At 42.1% G+C, this 16455-nt stretch overlaps 1 protein-coding gene across 3 annotated transcripts; it reads right to left on the bottom strand.

Annotated features, from left to right (window-relative positions):
- Positions 1–6383: 6383 nt before the first annotated feature.
- Positions 6384–16361, bottom strand: HARBI1 (harbinger transposase derived 1). Of its 3 annotated transcripts, XM_047693091.1 has the most exons (4): positions 15648–15754; positions 15412–15518; positions 14477–15295; positions 6384–7794 (listed from the first exon to the last, which is right to left on the bottom strand). In XM_047693091.1, exons 3-4 carry the CDS (start codon positions 15144–15146, stop codon positions 7415–7417), a joined length of 1050 nt encoding a protein of 349 aa, XP_047549047.1. In that variant the 5' UTR covers positions 15147–15295; positions 15412–15518; positions 15648–15754; the 3' UTR covers positions 6384–7414. The 3 variants fall into 3 exon arrangements, with proteins under 3 accessions (XP_047549047.1, XP_047549045.1, XP_047549046.1); XM_047693089.1 differs by lacking the exons at positions 15412–15518; positions 15648–15754 and adding an exon at positions 16226–16361; XM_047693090.1 differs by having other exon boundaries at positions 15412–15753.
- Between the last annotated feature and the right edge of the window lie 94 nt (positions 16362–16455).

Here is a 16455-nt window from a genome sequence, read left to right on the forward strand (position 1 = left end):
ACCGAATACACGAACGCCCCAGACATCATAGGAAGAGTGCCCAAGCAGTCGTTCAAGGAAGTCCAGTCGAGCGCCGAAAAACAGCCCAGCTCCAACTCAAGGTCCGACTCCTGTCTAAGGCATGAATAAACAAACCCAGATCATAAGCCATGGAGTAAAGTAGCCGGTGCTTCTGCCATTTTCTGTGTGGTTGCCCACTAAATTGTTTAGAGCACCGAAGTTTTTCCTGGCTGTTGAAGATCAAGTCATAGCACAATAATACTTGGCAGTTCAGCGACTACGTTATGGACTCCTAACTGAGCAAGTGTGACTTAGTTTCCTCACGGACAGTGAGGTAAAATAAATATACACGTATATGACAGAGGCAGAAAGAGATAGTGAGAGAGAATCCAGATTGAGAAACAAAGTGAGTAATCGCTGTTAAAGCTCCACTTGGGCAAAGCATAGCAAAGAGTAGCTGGGAAAATTTCAGGGGTTTGTAGGCAGAACTTAAGGCAGGAAAAAAAAAATATACACATGCTTTTTAATTTTATTCCAAAGGCCTGGGACCACAGGTGTGCTTCTTACTTAATGATAAAAATTTGGGGGGTGCCTGGGTGGCTCAGTGGGTTAAAGCCTCTGCCTTCCGCTCAGGTCATGATCCCAGGGTTCTGGGATCCAGCCCCGCATGGGGCTCTCTGCTCAGCAGGGAGCCTGCTTCCTCCCCTCTCTCTCTGCCTGCCTCTCTGCCTACTTGTAATCTCTGTCTGTCAAATAAATTAAAAAAAAAATCGCCTTCTTTAAGTCTGTAACAATATCTAGGGACAACTCATACATATAATACAGGATAAAACCAACAACCATAATATGAGGACAAAACACTGCGCTTTTGTCGTCTACTGCCGTTTGAAGGGAATTAAAAATGAGTAAACATTATAGAAAATTTACAAAAGTTTTAAAAAAGAATTTAAGAACCTGCTTCCAAAACACAAAGTTTTAATTTGTTCTTGTTCCCATTGAAAATATCCTATGTAGGGGCGCCTGGGTGGCTCAGTGGGTTAAGCCACTGCCTTCGGCTCAGGTCATGGTCCCAGGGTCCTGGAATCGAGCCCCGCATCGGGTTCTCTGCTCGGCAGGGAGCCCGCTTCCTCCTCTCTCTCTGCCTGCCTCTCTGCCTACTTGTGATCTCTGTCTGTCGGATAAATAAATAAAATCTTTAAAAAAAATATCCTATGTAATGTTTTAAAGTTTAAGCAGAGATACAACATTGTTATTATTTTGCATTACATCATTTCCCTATTAAATTTTTAACAGTTATTTTTAACAACTGCACAATATTCCATTGAGAGGATATACTGACCTTGCTTCCCATTGTTGCATATGCATGTTGCTTCCAAACATTTTCTGTGTAATAGGTATTGCTACTTTGGAAAGAGGCAGGTGTAACCTTTTTATTGATGATTAAGACCTATTGCACATAAAAAGAATAAGGAAGGAAGCAAGGTCGAGATTTATTCCTCTGTCACATAAAAGAAATCCAGAAATGCACAGCCTAGGATAAGGTGTGGCCATTTGTTGTCGGGGACCAGGCTTCCATCTTGTTGCTCTGACATCTTCAACATCTTTCATCTCAGGTCCAAGACAGCTGTACAAGCTCTAGCCACCAGGTCAACATTCCAACCAGCAGGAAGCTGAAAGGAGAAAGGCATGTCTCCCACCATAAAGGCGTATCTTGAAAATAGCACAGGACATTCCCATTTATATTCCACTGGCCAGAATTTAGTCACATAGCCACACCTAACTGGGAATTAGTGTTTATCCTGGGCAGTTCGCAAAGTCAGGGGCCAAAGAATACTAAGTGCCGACTAAATAAGTAGTCTCTGCCACATTCCTGAAGCCAGATGAGAAGCAGCAAATAGACTTTCCTTTGCTGTCACCCGGGGCTGAGTTTCTATTCCCAGAATACATGTTTTAGAGAAGCTTCCTTCTTAGAAAGGCTTGTGGGGCACAAGGATCTGAAGCTACAGCCCTAATTCAAACTTGACCCAAATAACAACATCATTTTGAAAGCTTGATTTCAGTGAGAAAAACTAAAACTAATTTCAAGGCTACAAGAAATTTTCAGTCTTTCAAAACTCAGAGACTTTAATTTTGGGAAAAAACACTGGAAGTTTATGTAAATATAAACCAGGGGTGCCTGGGTGGCTCAGTGGGTTAAGTGTCTGCCTTTGCCCCTGGCCTTGGCTCCACGGTCCTGGGATCAAGCCCTGCCCTGGGCTCCCTACTCAGCGGGGAGCCTGCTTCTCCCTCTTCCTCTGCCATTCCCCCTGCTTGTGCTCATGTGCTCTGTCAAATAAATGGATAAAATCTTTAAAAAAATATCTAAGATCATCACCTAAAAAATGGAGATATTTGAGAAGCTGAGGCTTAACTGCTCTGTGAAACCATGGGAAAGATGGCTTATTCTGCAGGCAGAGTTGCATCTCTATAGATAGATTTCTCTAGAGAACTGTTTCTTTACAAGTGTGGATTTAAGCTTCAGTGTGACAGTAAACTACTGCTTGCTCTTATGGGAGTCAATTTGGACAGAACAGTAGATTACAAGAGATCAGGAATTGAAATCCTCAAACCTACAGGAATCTCCTCACACTGGAGAAAGACTTAGAAAGAAACCAGATGGGCAGAGTAAAGATCATACTGGGTTATATCACTGATGCTTACATATTGGTGTTACAATTCAACAATTAATTCTTTTAAAATTTATTTATTTATTTATTTATTTGAGAGAGAGAGAGAGAGAGAGAGAGAGAAAGCACGAGCAAGGAGAGGGAGAAGCTAAGAAACAAGGTCTCTATTTTGTATGGTTTGAAATTGGTACACTGGCAATGACCCAATATTGTTGTTTTCTCTTAATATATCCTGGGACTTTGCTGTCTTGAAACATCTAAACATCAAACCTGATGTGGGGCTTGATCCCAGGACCCTGGGATCACGACCTGAGCCCAAGGCTTAATCAACTGAGCCCACCCAGGCGCCCCTTAAGAATTCATTCTTTTTTTTTCTCAACAATTCATTCTTATATTGATTACTGATTATTGTATTCTGATTGGATTCCCCTGGGGGATCCACTCCCTTGAAGGTAGGATGATGCTTCCCCTGAAGTAGGGTGACCATCTGTCCCAGTTTGCTGAGGACTCGGGGTTTCCCAGGACAAAGAACTTTCAATGCTAACACTGCAATAGCTCTGGGCAAACCAGGACAGCTGGTCCCCCTAAGAATGGACTTAGCCACTGCCAATCACATGGGAGGAACTTGTAAAGACTAAGCCAGGAAAAGAGGATTGGGACATGTAGACATGGGGGAATTGCCTGGGATAAAGAGTGAAAGGAGAGAAAAGGAGAGAAGGGGAGAAAATTTTTCCTTATATTGGCTCTGGGCTCTAAACAACATCTACTACACTCTGCTTGGTAGAAATTGGCCCTGAACTCTGTAGCAGCACCGTGAGTCATCGTATTAGGAATTCTAGGAAGAAGAATTGGGCCTTGAGCAGCCAAATGATGAGCCAGTTGTAGATTTTGCTGTTCCAGTTCTGTTCTGTTCTTTTGTAGCCTGATCTCATGGTACTGTGGGTTAATGTGCACACTTTGGGTTGGATGGTAAAGTAGAAGCAAGGTAAAGATACAGAAGCAGGGGCGCCTGGGTGGCTCAGTGGGTTAAAGCCTCTGCCTTCGGCTCAGGTCATGATCCCGGGGTCCTGGGATCGAGCCCCACATCGGGCTCTCTGCTCTGCAGGGAGCCTGCTTCCTCCTCTCTCTCTCTCTCTGCCTGCCTCTCTGCCTACTTGTGATCTCTGTCAAATAAATAAATAAAATCTTTAAAAAAAAAAAAAAAAGATACAGAAGCAGCACAGGGAAGGGGAGAGATTCCAAAACAGCAGGTAATTATTCACAGTAGAATTACAGAAGACGCTTTCTTCTTTGGAATTATTTATACAGGGTAAATATTCAGTGGTACAATTGGATTGAAATGTAGGAACATGTTAAGACTCTAGAATGACAAAGAAATCAGCCCTTTCATAAAGACAGCCCTCTATATTAAGGTCTCAAGAGAATGATAGATCCTTAATGATTTGTGGGCAAACATGGAGATTCCTTTCAAATGGACTTTGTTTGTTTAATGTGCTAACTTATGACTTCAAGGTCTAATTTCCTTGCTCCTTTTTAGTATCCAGAGATCTCATCACTCTTATTGGACTATCACAAAGGGGGTTTAGAGTGTAGTCATTAAAAAAAAAAAAAAAAAAAAAAGCCTGTGAATTTGAGGTGTTAGGGAACTGAAGTTGAAGTATTCCCAGCATTCAGCTAGTACTTTCCCTTCTTTCCTGCATTGCCATTCTTAGAGTCATCTAACTCTTACTTTTGTTATCTCTTATTCTCACCACTTTGTAAAATTTGGGCTGGACCTAGAAAGCAATTCAGGTCCTGAGGACATGTGCCTGCACAATGATTAAGTTTCCTTGATTTCTTATTTTCTCGTCCTCCTCCTAACTTCCCCCTCTAATGCCAGGGACAGCGACTGCCAAGCTCAGTCGCTGAGTTGTTTTCAATTTATTATTTCAGGTCAGGATACAATCACAATAGGTCTGTTATCTGTCTAGCTTCTATTTTACTCCTCTCCCCACCACCTCCTGTATGTCTTCACTATATGACCCCATTAGTCTAAACTTAGATTAATTTGCTATATATCCCTTATAGTCCAAGGGTCAGGAAAGGAGCTCCATCTATGTTCAGTTCATTTTAAACTAAGAATGTGTTTAAGATTTCTATTTCGTATAATTTGAAATGGGTAAACCAGTGACGACCCAATATTATGGTTTTTCTCTTAGTATATTCTGGGACTTTGCTGTCTTGAAACATCCAAGGGCAAATCTGGAAAACTCCTATGCTGACCAGATGGCATCATCTCTGGGAAGATGAAGCTTACATAAGACAGACATAATCCTTGATTCTTTCCCAAAACTGTAGCAGGGAGATACTAAAAATCCACAATAAGGACCTCAAGAGAAGACTTTACAGGCGCTTATAAAAAGCCCTTAGGAGCAAACCCTTGGTAATTTGAAAGTACAGACCCTGATCCCACCCCTCGATCGTTTTGGGGAAATGGTAACTAAGGACTGAAAAAATCCTGACCTATAAAAATTCATGCTGAAAGATTAAAGAAATAGATTTGAACAGTGATTCTGTGGAATTATTAGGAAATAAAATACTCCCAGAGAAAAACACTGCCAGCCAATATTCAGTGGGTTCAGCACTCAGAAATTATCTTTGGTGTGCAAATAACAGACTTGGAATTGCTTTTGAAATCTCTCCAAGACTGTCCCTCCCACTCAGGCTTCATGTTACCATCTAGTGAGTTGAGTTGTGAAAAACCCCAATTTTCTTTTAAGGTAGTTTTTTGTTTTTTGTTTTTTTTTAAGGCTAAAATGCCAGGCATTTTCAAAGCTCACACTCCACCTTGCATGATATGTGGATGGCAGTCACCCTTTCCTCATTCGATATGCACAAAAGAACCAAAACTCTGTAGGGAAAAATACCCATCTCAGGAAACCTGGAAAGACTTAAAGTTAAAATATTGCCTCATGACCAAGCAAGCTTGGTCACAGGTCAGATTTTACAAAGGAAAAATACTGTAACAGGGCACCTCTGTTGCACAGTAAGTAGAATTAACGTTCCCAGGCACCTCTCTGTGGTCCATTCTCATCTCCATGACGTCATTGTACATGCCGAGCTCAACCTCCTGCCAAATGGACCCACTCTTTATAGAGTAGGATGATGACGGGAAATAGCATTTGGAGTAGAAATAAACAGCAGATAATAACCCATAATTGTTTTTAATCGTGGGGATGAGTCACCCTCAATTTATTTCCAAATTTCTTCTGTCATCAGCTGTTCATTTCTTTACTTTGAAAATCACCAGATTAACACTGCCAAAGGCAGGTAGGAAATGATCCAAGAGGACAATTCTGAAGTATCACATGGTGAGCTGATGATAAACTGGGAACAAGGGGTGCCTGGGTGGCTCAGCTGTTAAGCGTCTGCCTTTGGCTTGGGTAGTGATCCCAGGGTCCTGGGATGGAGCCCTGCGTTGGGTTCCCTGTTCGGCGGGAAGCCTGCTTCTCCCTCTCCCACTCCCCTGGCTTGTGTTCCCTCTCTCGCTCTCTGTGTGTCAAATAAATAAATAAATCTTTTTTAAAAAAAAGAAAAAGAAAAAAAGAAACTGGGAGCAAGACAATCCTCAGGAAAGTCTCTTTTTTGTCCCAGCAAAGGCACCAAAGTGTGAACCTAATTCACACATTCGTTATTCCAATCAGGTTATTTTTATATCAGTGTAATTTTAGAATAAGACTTGATGGAGGATTATTTATTTTCTGGGAAATTCTACCCATCACTTTGCACACAAGATATTCAAGTAGGTTTAGCACCAAAATTCATTTCACACCAAGAAATTATGTCTTTTTTACTGCTTTCACAATCCCTTCTTTATTCCCTAAATCTTCCTTCTACTCAAGGAATTTCAAAGCAGAATGGCCACACAGACATTCTAACATCATGGGCATAAGAAATGTGATCTGTTTAGATGTGAGCTGTCAAAACCTGGGTGAGTCTTCTCTGCCCATCAATCTATCGGGTTTTAGATCTGTGAAGTGTAAGCTTGCTATTTTATCTACATTTGACTTGTCTTCTTTAAGCTGATAGGGTTCTTAAACCAATTTAGCCTCTAACTCCTTCTCTGGTTTGGAAAGAGGACATTGGAGTCCAGATGTTTTCCCTAGAGACCAGGTCCAAGTCACAGTCCAACTACTGCAGAAAGACTAGAGATGGAGGCTTCACCTAACATCCTCTTAAAACACAAAGCTGGAAAACTCAAGATTAGTAGCCGCTTACTTTTGTCAGAAGGCCATTCCCTAACTTAAATTTGCTCTTTACACTTGCCTCAGATGATGCCTATACAGGCAGCAAAGTAGTAAAACTAAAATCCCACCCAGTAATTTAGGGCAAACGAATATTGTTTTCATTTGAAATCTCTAGACAATTAAATAAAAAAAATTCTGGCTGACTGCCATTTTCCCCTTTGCTTTGATTTTGTAGGCAAAATCATGAATGTCTGCTGCTGGTGAATTTTCAATCACTCAACCTGGAGTTGAGTGGGTAGTAGGGAACTACTGGCTTGGTTTTGGTTTAGCTAATGTATTTGCAAATGAATCAGGATATTCTGGCATAGCCATAACCCTTCTAAAACACAAAGATTAAATGTCAATTTGTGACAAGTGTCCACATACGCAATCGTGCTAGACGATGGAACTCTGCAGGGGTGGTGAGGCAGAAAGTTTGTCACAACTCCTTCTGGGAAATTCCCCTCCCCTCCACCTCTCACATTAGCTAAAATGAGTGAGCATCAGCTCCTGACGGATTCGATCAGCCTCCAGGTCCAAGGACTCCATGTGTTCATACTCTTCTTCAGGAGGCTGTTCCATGGGTCCTGTCATTGGAGAGGACCAAACATCCATCCCATGCTCCAGGGAGATGTTGTGGAGGACACAACAAGCCAAGATAATGTGGCTGGACTTCTCTGGTGAGTACTGCAGCGCTCCCTTGGATCCATCCAGGCAGCGAAATCGGGAGCAGAGGGTTCGGAAAGTCTTCTCAATCACACTGTGAGTTGCAGAATGGGCCATGTTATAGCGATATTCGGCTGGGGTTTCAGGAATGTGAAGGGGGGTCATGAGCCAAGAACGCAGAGAGAAGGAACTGTCACCTGTGAGGGAAGGTCCAAAGAAATCATAAATCATTCTAACTGGAGTACAAACAGAAATGAAAATCCAGGAATATATACACAGAATGGATAAGAAAATGCAGGGCGCCTGGGTGGCTCAGTGGGTTAAGCCGCTGCCTTCGGCTCAGGTCATGATCTCAGGGTCCTGGGATCGAGTCCCGCATCGGGCTCTCTGCTCAGCAGGGAGCCTGCTTCCCTCTCTCTCTCTCTCTGCTGCCTCTCTGTCTACTTGTGATCTCTCTCTGTCAAATAAATAAATAAAAATCTTTAAAAAAAAAAAAAAAGAAAGAAAATGCAAAAGACTCTGGAGCCACTGTGCCCCAGAAAAACCAAGAGGGAAATGTTATGGTAAAAAGAAGGCATGCCAGGATCACGAGAAGGAAGACAGAGGTCTTGGCTGGAAATATCTTTGTTAAAACCAACAGAGAAAAAAGGCTGATAGCTTAAAAAAGAAAAGGCAGGGTGCTTAGGTGGCTGGGTCAATTAACTGGCTACCTTTGGCTCAGGACATGATCCCAGGGCCCTAGGTTCGAGCCTGCTTCTCCCTTCTCCCTCTGCAGCTCCCCCTACTTGTGTTCTCTCTCTCTCTCTCTGTCAAATAAATAAATAAGATCTTTAAAAACAAACAAATAAATAAAAGGGGTGGGGGGAGCCAAGCCTGAGAAAATGTGGGGAGGACGTGAAGGCACTTAAGGAAATGAAATTCCCGGATTTTCTGGACTCAGAGATATTGTTCTTTAATAAAAGGTTAGTAAGAACTATCATATAGCAAGCCAATCTTCAAAATCTCCAAAGAGAAAAAGTGCAAGAGAGAAAAAAGAGAATTCAGCCAGGAGAGCTCAAAGCCCTTGTGAGGAAAATTTCTAACTTTACCATTCAAGTGTCAGATCCGGAAAGCACTACCTCGGGATTTCAGAGTATTTCATGGAAAACAATCATTCATTCTCCCCGTACTAAGAACAGTGAGATAAAAGTCCCAGTGCCTGTGGCACAGATCAGAACTCAGGTGTTCCTAGATATTACAATCACTAGAACTATGCCTTTGTAACAGAGGGACTGGCTTAATTTCACTTTAACAAGGAGAGCATACCTATAATGATACAAATAGTAACAGTGATAAGGAAATCAAATCAGAAGTCAATTAAAATAATATACAGAGGCATTTTCCTAAGGTGACTTCCTTGTCAAATGAGCTCTGGCAGTGCTAAGAACAAAATAACACTCAAGACTGGGATGCCATGTCCTGTTACAACAGTACAATGTTTCTGTGGTGCTTAATTGTCCTGACTCACTACAGCTGACAGATGAAATGTCTCACACAGAGGCACAACCCCTTAGAAATCTGAGACAAATAGGCTCTGGGAGTACCAACTTGCACAATGGCTGTGTTCCTGACCCACTATCAGTTTTGGTAAATAGTTATGGATTGTTCAGAGTCTAGGCCCTGTTCCAAAACACACAGGACTCCTTTCTTTCAGGAGCTTACATTTTTAAAGTACTGGATCAACTTTATTAAAAAAAAAATTTATGGGGGCGCCTGGGTGGCTCAGTGGGTTAAAGCCTGTGCCTTCAGCTCAGGTCATGATCTCAGGGTCCTGGGATCAAGCCCAGCATTGGACTCTCTGCTCAGCGGGGAGCCTGCTTCCTCCTCTCTCTCTGCCTGCCTCTCTGTCTACTTGTGATCTCTGTCTGTCAAATAAATAACAAAATCTTAAAAAAAAAAAATCTATGTTTTAACTTATACGTAATTGACATATAACATTGTATTAATTGTACGTACTGGAATGTTGTTAAATATTTAAAAAGTCTCACGATATTTTCAATTTTTACATTTAGTTGACTTTTCCCCCAAGTACGACCTATTTTAGTTGAACTCACACCTACTAAATACTAAATTTAAGAAACTGATGCTGTAAATAATAATGAAAATGATTATCAGTGACTCATTGAATACCTACTATGTAGCAGGCATTGATATAGGCACTTTGAATGTATTATCTCTTATTATCCAATCCCAACCCTGCCAGGTAGGATATTATTGAACTAATTCTACCAATGAGAAAATCAAAATATTAGTAGCCATCCTGTGATATGCCACACAAAGGAAGCAAAAGGAGCTAGTCACTAAATGCTAATGTCAGACTCAAGAGTCACAAAAACAAATGGTGTAATGCTATAAGAGAGTAAGACAAACATTTACGGTGAATGCCAAAGGACAGAGATACTAAATGGTATTAGTTGAACATTTCTCTATGGAACAGTATGAGCCTTAACTGGGGAGACATAAAGGATAAGCTAGTTAATGCAGACCTTTTATAACATGCCCCATGGTCATTAACTGATTATAACCCAAGCACCCACTGGAAAACAGACACTCAGGAGGGGATTAGGATCAGAACTGCTAAACAGATTACAACTGCTTATATGATCAGTCATCCACAAGACATTCTGGCAGATCTTACCCAAAGCTGCTTAACAAGACCAGGCCAAGAGCTGAAGAAATAAGAACTCAGGCTAAATTCTTTGTAGGAGCAGGTACATTTAGAGAAGAGGAATAAGGTAATGCAATTCTGAAGGGACAGATGAGAATGAGGGGATGAAGGGATGACACCATGGTAAAAATATGCTAAAAAAAAAATTCAGAGGCTCCTATATATCCCTCCTTTGATGGAAACATTATTCTGAATTTTATGTTTGTCATTTCTCTGCATTTGTTTATATTGTATCTAAGTAACATAATATTGTTCTTGGTTGTGAACTTTATCAAAATGATTTCATACTAAAAACAAAACATAAACCTAAAAAAAAAAAACAAAGGGAATCACTGTCAATTCTACATTTGGCAAATTTAGAACTATTTCACAAATCTGATGGTGTTAAGATACGATCAGCCATCTTAACTTTTCTAACATCTTGTTATCCTCATAATCCTGCCAGTCTTCCCCTAAAATATTACCCTATTATCCAACACATCCTTTAGATACCAGTGTTTTCCAAACTTATCTATTTGTACGAATCACTTGAGGCACCTGTTAAAAATGGATGTCTAGATTCTTTCCTTGACAATTCTCATTCCCAAAGTTTGAAGTGGGGCCCAGTGATGTATATTTTTAATAAATTCCCCAGATGACTCTCTTGATCTGGAAAATTTGTGAAACCCTTACTAGTTCAGGGGTCTTCAAACTAGTTTTCCTGTTAGAGATAATGGAGGATTTGCAAGGGAATATATGCTAGAACTGCTAGTTGTACTAATCAATTTCCACATGGGTATACTTTTCCCCTCCCTAGTGCCTAGCATATAGCCTGATACCAAAATTGGCCTTAATAAATATTTGTTAAATGTTGTCACCATATCCATCTCTCCCACTTCCACCCTTCCTGTAAAAAGGGCAATCAGAAAAGTAATAAAAATTTATCAGAGTTGGGGTGCCTGGCTGGCTCAGTCAGTAGAGTATGTGACTCTTGATCTTGTCATGAGCTCAGGCTCTAAATAGGGCGTAGAGCCTACCTTAAAAAAAAAAATTGTCAAGAGTTCTCCCTTATTTCCAATTATGTCCTGTAAAAACCTCAAAAAACTAAAGCCGTATTTCCAACTGAATCTGGGGTCCCAACATGTGAAGGAAAAGAGAGTGTAATTCCTACATGACCTTGAAGTCCTTAACAGAGGGACTATTTGCCAAATAAACTTAATTCTTCATGTGACCTAGTTCTAAAAGTTAACCACAATTGGCATCTGTGTGGCTCTGTTAGTTAAGCATCTGCCTTTGGCTCAGGTCATGATCCCAACCAGGGTCCTGGGATCAAGCCTTGCATCCGGCTCTCTGCTTCTCCCTCTCCCTCTGCCTATCTGTGGGCTCTCTCTCTGTCAAATAAATAAATTAAATAAATAATCTTTAAAAAAAATTAACAAAAGTTAACCGCAAGTGACTTAGATATTCTGTGCCTTAATTTCCTCCTCCATAAAAATGTTGATGATATCAGTATTTAACTTTTAAGAGTTTTTATAACAATTAAGTGAGACAACCCAATGCAAACTGCTTATGACATTGCCTGACAAGTTCTAAGAGCTCAGCATGTTTTAGCTGGCTTTATATAAGGTACCAAAGTCATTTTCCATAAGAAATGAGCTTGGTGGTTCAGTCAGTTAAGTGTCTGATTCTTGGTTTCAGCTCAGGTCATGATGTGGGGGGTGGCTGGGACTGAACCCTGCTCAGCAGGAAGTCTGCTTCTCCCTCTCCCTCTGCTCCTCCCTGTGCTCTTGCTTGTGTTCTCTCTCTCTCTCTTGCGTTCTCTTTCAAATAAATAAATAAATAATCTTGAAAAAAAAAAAAGAAATTTCAAAGTTCAAAAAAGGCACAAGGTAGGATTTTTTTTTTTTTAAGATCCTGGAATCAGGACCTGAGCTGAAGACAGATGGCCTAACTGAGATGCCCAGGAGCTCCCACACAAGGTAGGATTAAGAAAAAAGTCCAGCAGGATAAAGAGAAGGGGGTACACTAATAACAGAAGATAGAAGGAACAACTCAAGAAAACCACTGAGTTCCAAGACATCACACATAGTACCCTGGCAGTTCTACATCACTGTGACAGCAGTCTCTTCCCACTTGGAACAGGGGGGAAACAAAGAATATTAAAAAGGAATAATTTCTGAGTGTCTACTGCATGTTAAATATTGTTATGAGCACACACAGTGCAGATATGATCCGTGGTTTGAAAGAGAGGTTTTACAATCTTTCATGTTTCTTTTCATCTCTCACGTAACATGTTGTATAGAAGATAACCTTTGTTCTGTTGCTTACATAATAGTCTGCTTTAGAACAAACACACACACACAGACAACCAAGCTGCCAAGATTAAGAATATTATCACTGGGGGCGCCTGGGTGGCTCAGTGGGTTAAAGCCTCTGCCTTCGGCTCAGGTCATCATCCCAGGGTCCTGGGATCAAGCCCCATATCGGACTCTCTGCTTAGCAGGGAGCCCGTTTCCTCCTCTCTCTCTGCCTGCCTCTCTGCCTACTTGTGATTTCTGTCTGTCAAATAAATAAACAAATCTTTAAAAAAAAAAAAAAGAATATTATCACTGTTACCCAACTATATTTCTCCCAGCTATGCAGTCACCCCAGTTTGCGTTGCTCCATTTTGAATGGGTTCTTGTCCTACTTATCTCACTAAGTCAGGCTTCCCAATGGCACTTGGGCAGATCTGTCAAGTGAGCTCCAACGAGAACTGTGGAAGTGCACTGTCCGCTATTATTCTTTTTTTTTAAGATTTTATTTATCTGAGAGACAGCAAGCTAGAACAGAGGGAGCACGAGCAGGGCGGGGTCGATGGGGAGAGGGAGAAGCAAACTCCCTGCTAAGTAGGGAGTCCAACTTGACTTGGGGCTCAATCCCAGGACCCCAGGATCATGACCTCAGCCAAATGCAGATGCTTAACCAACTGAGCCACCCAGGTGCCCCTGCTATCATTTTCATATAGATATCATAATAACAGTAACCAATGACAAAAGTCTTATATTTGTACAATACTCTATAATGAACTCTCACATATATCACCTAGTCCTACCAATAGATATTACTGCTGTTGGCATTATTTTTTTTAATAAAGATTTTATTTATTTATTTAACAGAGAGATCACAAGTAGGCAGAGCAGCAGGCTGGGGGGGATTTGGGGGGGAGAGCAGGCTTCCCGATGAGTGGAGAGCCTGATTCGGGGCTCGATCCCAGGACCCTGAGATCATGACCTGAGCTGAAGGAAGAGGCTTTAACCCACTGAGTCACCCAGGGACCCCTGTTGGCATTATTTTTAACATTTTACACGTGATAAAAATTAAGGCTCAGTTGAAGGGATCTATTATATTTAACCACATCTGTCCTGATTAAGAACTTCAGCTGTATTAAAGGGGAATGTTTTTGTAGGGTTGTTGTTGCTCCTGTTTCCAACTACAAAACACTGCTGCTGCAGCTTAACTTTATTTCCCATCACCAGTGTTTCTACTTATGACCGTATGTCTCAAGATAAATCCTTAGAAGTGAGGCTCCGGACCAAGTATTATGTTTTTAAACTTTAATAAAATGTCCTTTAAGTGTTCATTTATTTTTTTTTTTTAAGATTTTATTTATTTATTTCACAGAGAGAAATCACAAGTAAGCAGAGAGGCAGGCAGAGAGAGAGGAGGAAGCAGGCTCCCTGCTGAGCAGAAAGCCCGATGTGGGGCTCGAACCCAGGACCTGGGATCATGACCTGAGCCGAAGGCAGCGGCCTAACCCACTGAGCCACCCAGGCGCCCCAAGTGTTCATTTATTTTTTAAATTAAGACTCAGAGAGGGGCACCTGGGTGGCTCAGTGGATTAAAGCCTCTGCCTTCGGCTCAGGTCATGATCCCAGGGTCCTGGGATCGAGCCCCGTATCGGGCTCTCTGCTCGGAAGGGAGTCTGCGTCCTCCTCTCTCTCTGCCTACTTGTGATCTCTGTCAAATAAATAAATAAAATCTTAAAAAAAAAAAAAAAAGAAGAAGAAGACTCAGAGAGTTCTCACCTGAGGTCTCATTAAAAAAAAAGAACAGGACTGAGACTCAGGTCTATAGATTCTCAAATTTCATTCTGCTCTGTTACATCATTTTTCTGTGGCTACAAAATGAAGCGTGTGCACCTGAAAACTTACCAAGCAGCCAGCTATCTTTGTGTATTCCAGCTTCGAAATGACTACTGAGGGAAGACTGCTGCAGCACAACATAGTCCTGGAGGCTGCCTGGCCAGTTGGTCTCCACAGTCATTAGTGCCCCTCTAATGTCACACACCATCAGGCAGTTTAAAGAATGCAGTCCTTTGCGGTTCACATAGGAAAGGTCTTCAGCATTCGGTGCCTTGATTGCCACATGGATACAGTCAACCACCCCTATAACCCCTGGCATCCCAGCCAACCCATAGAATTCATCCTTTAGAGCCTGCACGGAGGCTTCATCTGCTGGAAAGCGAATGAACTGTGTGGCTCTTTCCACAAGTGCTTCGGTGACATTGGCAACACAGCGACTCATAGATGCCTGACTGATTCCAATAGCATCTCCCATCCGAGTCTGGAAGGAACCTGAAGTATAGAAGCCAAGTGCTGCAAGGATCTGTGTCTCTGGGCTGATAGCTCTGGATCTCTGAGTAGGTCTAGAAAGACTTGCCCCCAAGAGCTCCACCAAGTAATAAATGAACTGTCGAGGAAACCCATACATGGACATCAAGTATTCATCAGTCACGTCATCCAGCTTAAAACGGTCCAATGTCCGGTGACCTCGGCCATAGAGCAAGAGATCACAGTCAAGTACTGTTATTGGTATAGCCATGGTACATGTAAATGTGATTTCTCCTTCCCTCTGCTACTTTTCCTGAATTTCTCTCAGTGAAGATGTTGGTGCAAGAAGGTATTTAAAGAAGTGTCAGAATTCAGCAGCTAACCATCAGTTAAACGGCTCTGGCATTTGTAATCTTCTCTCTGTAAAGGTTAAAAGAAAAAAAGCATTAGAAACGACCAAAGACTTTAAAGTGATTCAAAGGCTACAACAGCTCCTTTTCTCAAACTTCAATCTGTCCAGGCAAAAGGTGTTATACCTGTAAATCTGGGTTTTTCTCCACTAACACATGGCTGCACAATAGGCTTGCTGTGGTTTGAATGATAATGGGAGTTGTTTTGTATGTAGCAGAGCAGCTCCCTCGACCTTACAGTTTGAAGGAAGGAAGGAAGGAAGGAAAGAAAGAAGGAAAAGAAAATGTGAGATGATTTTGATGGCTCACTTAGTGCTTGACATTTGAACCCCAACAGCACAAAATTAATGGAAGAGGGGCACCTGGCTGGCTTAGAACCAAGGGGAGGGTCTCTTCATCTCTGGGTTTTAACTTCCAGCTCCATGTTGGATGTAGAGATTACTTAAAAATAAAATCTGGAAAAAAAAAAAAAGATTAATGGAGGCGATAGCGTAATTATCCGTAAAGTAAAAGGGGTCTGCACTTAACTACACAGGCCACAAACTGGCTGACATAAGTCTTAACTACGCAGGTCAGGAATTAGTCACGCCCGGTTTCATTACCCAAACCTTTTGGCTCCACCTGGTAAGTACGAGAGGGACGTGTGGGGTGCTCAAACCAGTCTAGCAAGACAGGTGTGGGCAAAAAACTGCGCGCAATCCAGCCAGGTGGACATAGATCGTGTGCTCAAACAACAGGCCATGCCTTCTCCCCACGAAATCCAAATCGTGAGGCTGAGGGCCAGGAAGCACGAAAGCCCAGACAGGTTAGAAATAAAGCGCAAAAGAGGCTAGATGAGTTAGAGCTGGGAGGCGACTCCGCCACTTATAAAAGGTGCCTTAGAAAAGATACTTAGAAATCTGATTTCGCCGGCCAAAGTCAGCGAAGGCCCGTCACCCACCTCTCCGCTGCTGCGGCGTTACCAGCAGCACTTCCCACCCACCCAACCGGTCCGGCCCTGCACTGGAACCAGCGGCCTCGGACTGGCCGCCACGCCGCTCACCATAGGCACCGCCCCCTCGCGTCAGCGGTCTCCCCACGCCGCGTCCTCACAGCCGCTTCCGCGGCAGCGTGAGGTTCGACGGCGCACATTCCACAGTTAACCCAAAAGTTTTCACTCTTTCAAAGACC

Source organism: Lutra lutra, chromosome 10 (genome assembly GCF_902655055.1).
Source record: "Lutra lutra chromosome 10, mLutLut1.2, whole genome shotgun sequence".
NCBI lineage: Eukaryota > Metazoa > Chordata > Mammalia > Carnivora > Mustelidae > Lutra > Lutra lutra.

Coding starts and splice junctions, on each gene's coding strand:
- HARBI1 (XM_047693089.1), bottom strand. CDS start 15,146: ATGGCTATACCAATAACAGTACTTGACTGTGATCTCTTGCTCTATGGC. Junction 7,795..14,476: donor CAAAGATAGCTGGCTGCTTG/GTAAGTTTTCAG, acceptor CTTCCCTCACAG/GTGACAGTTCCTTCTCTCTG.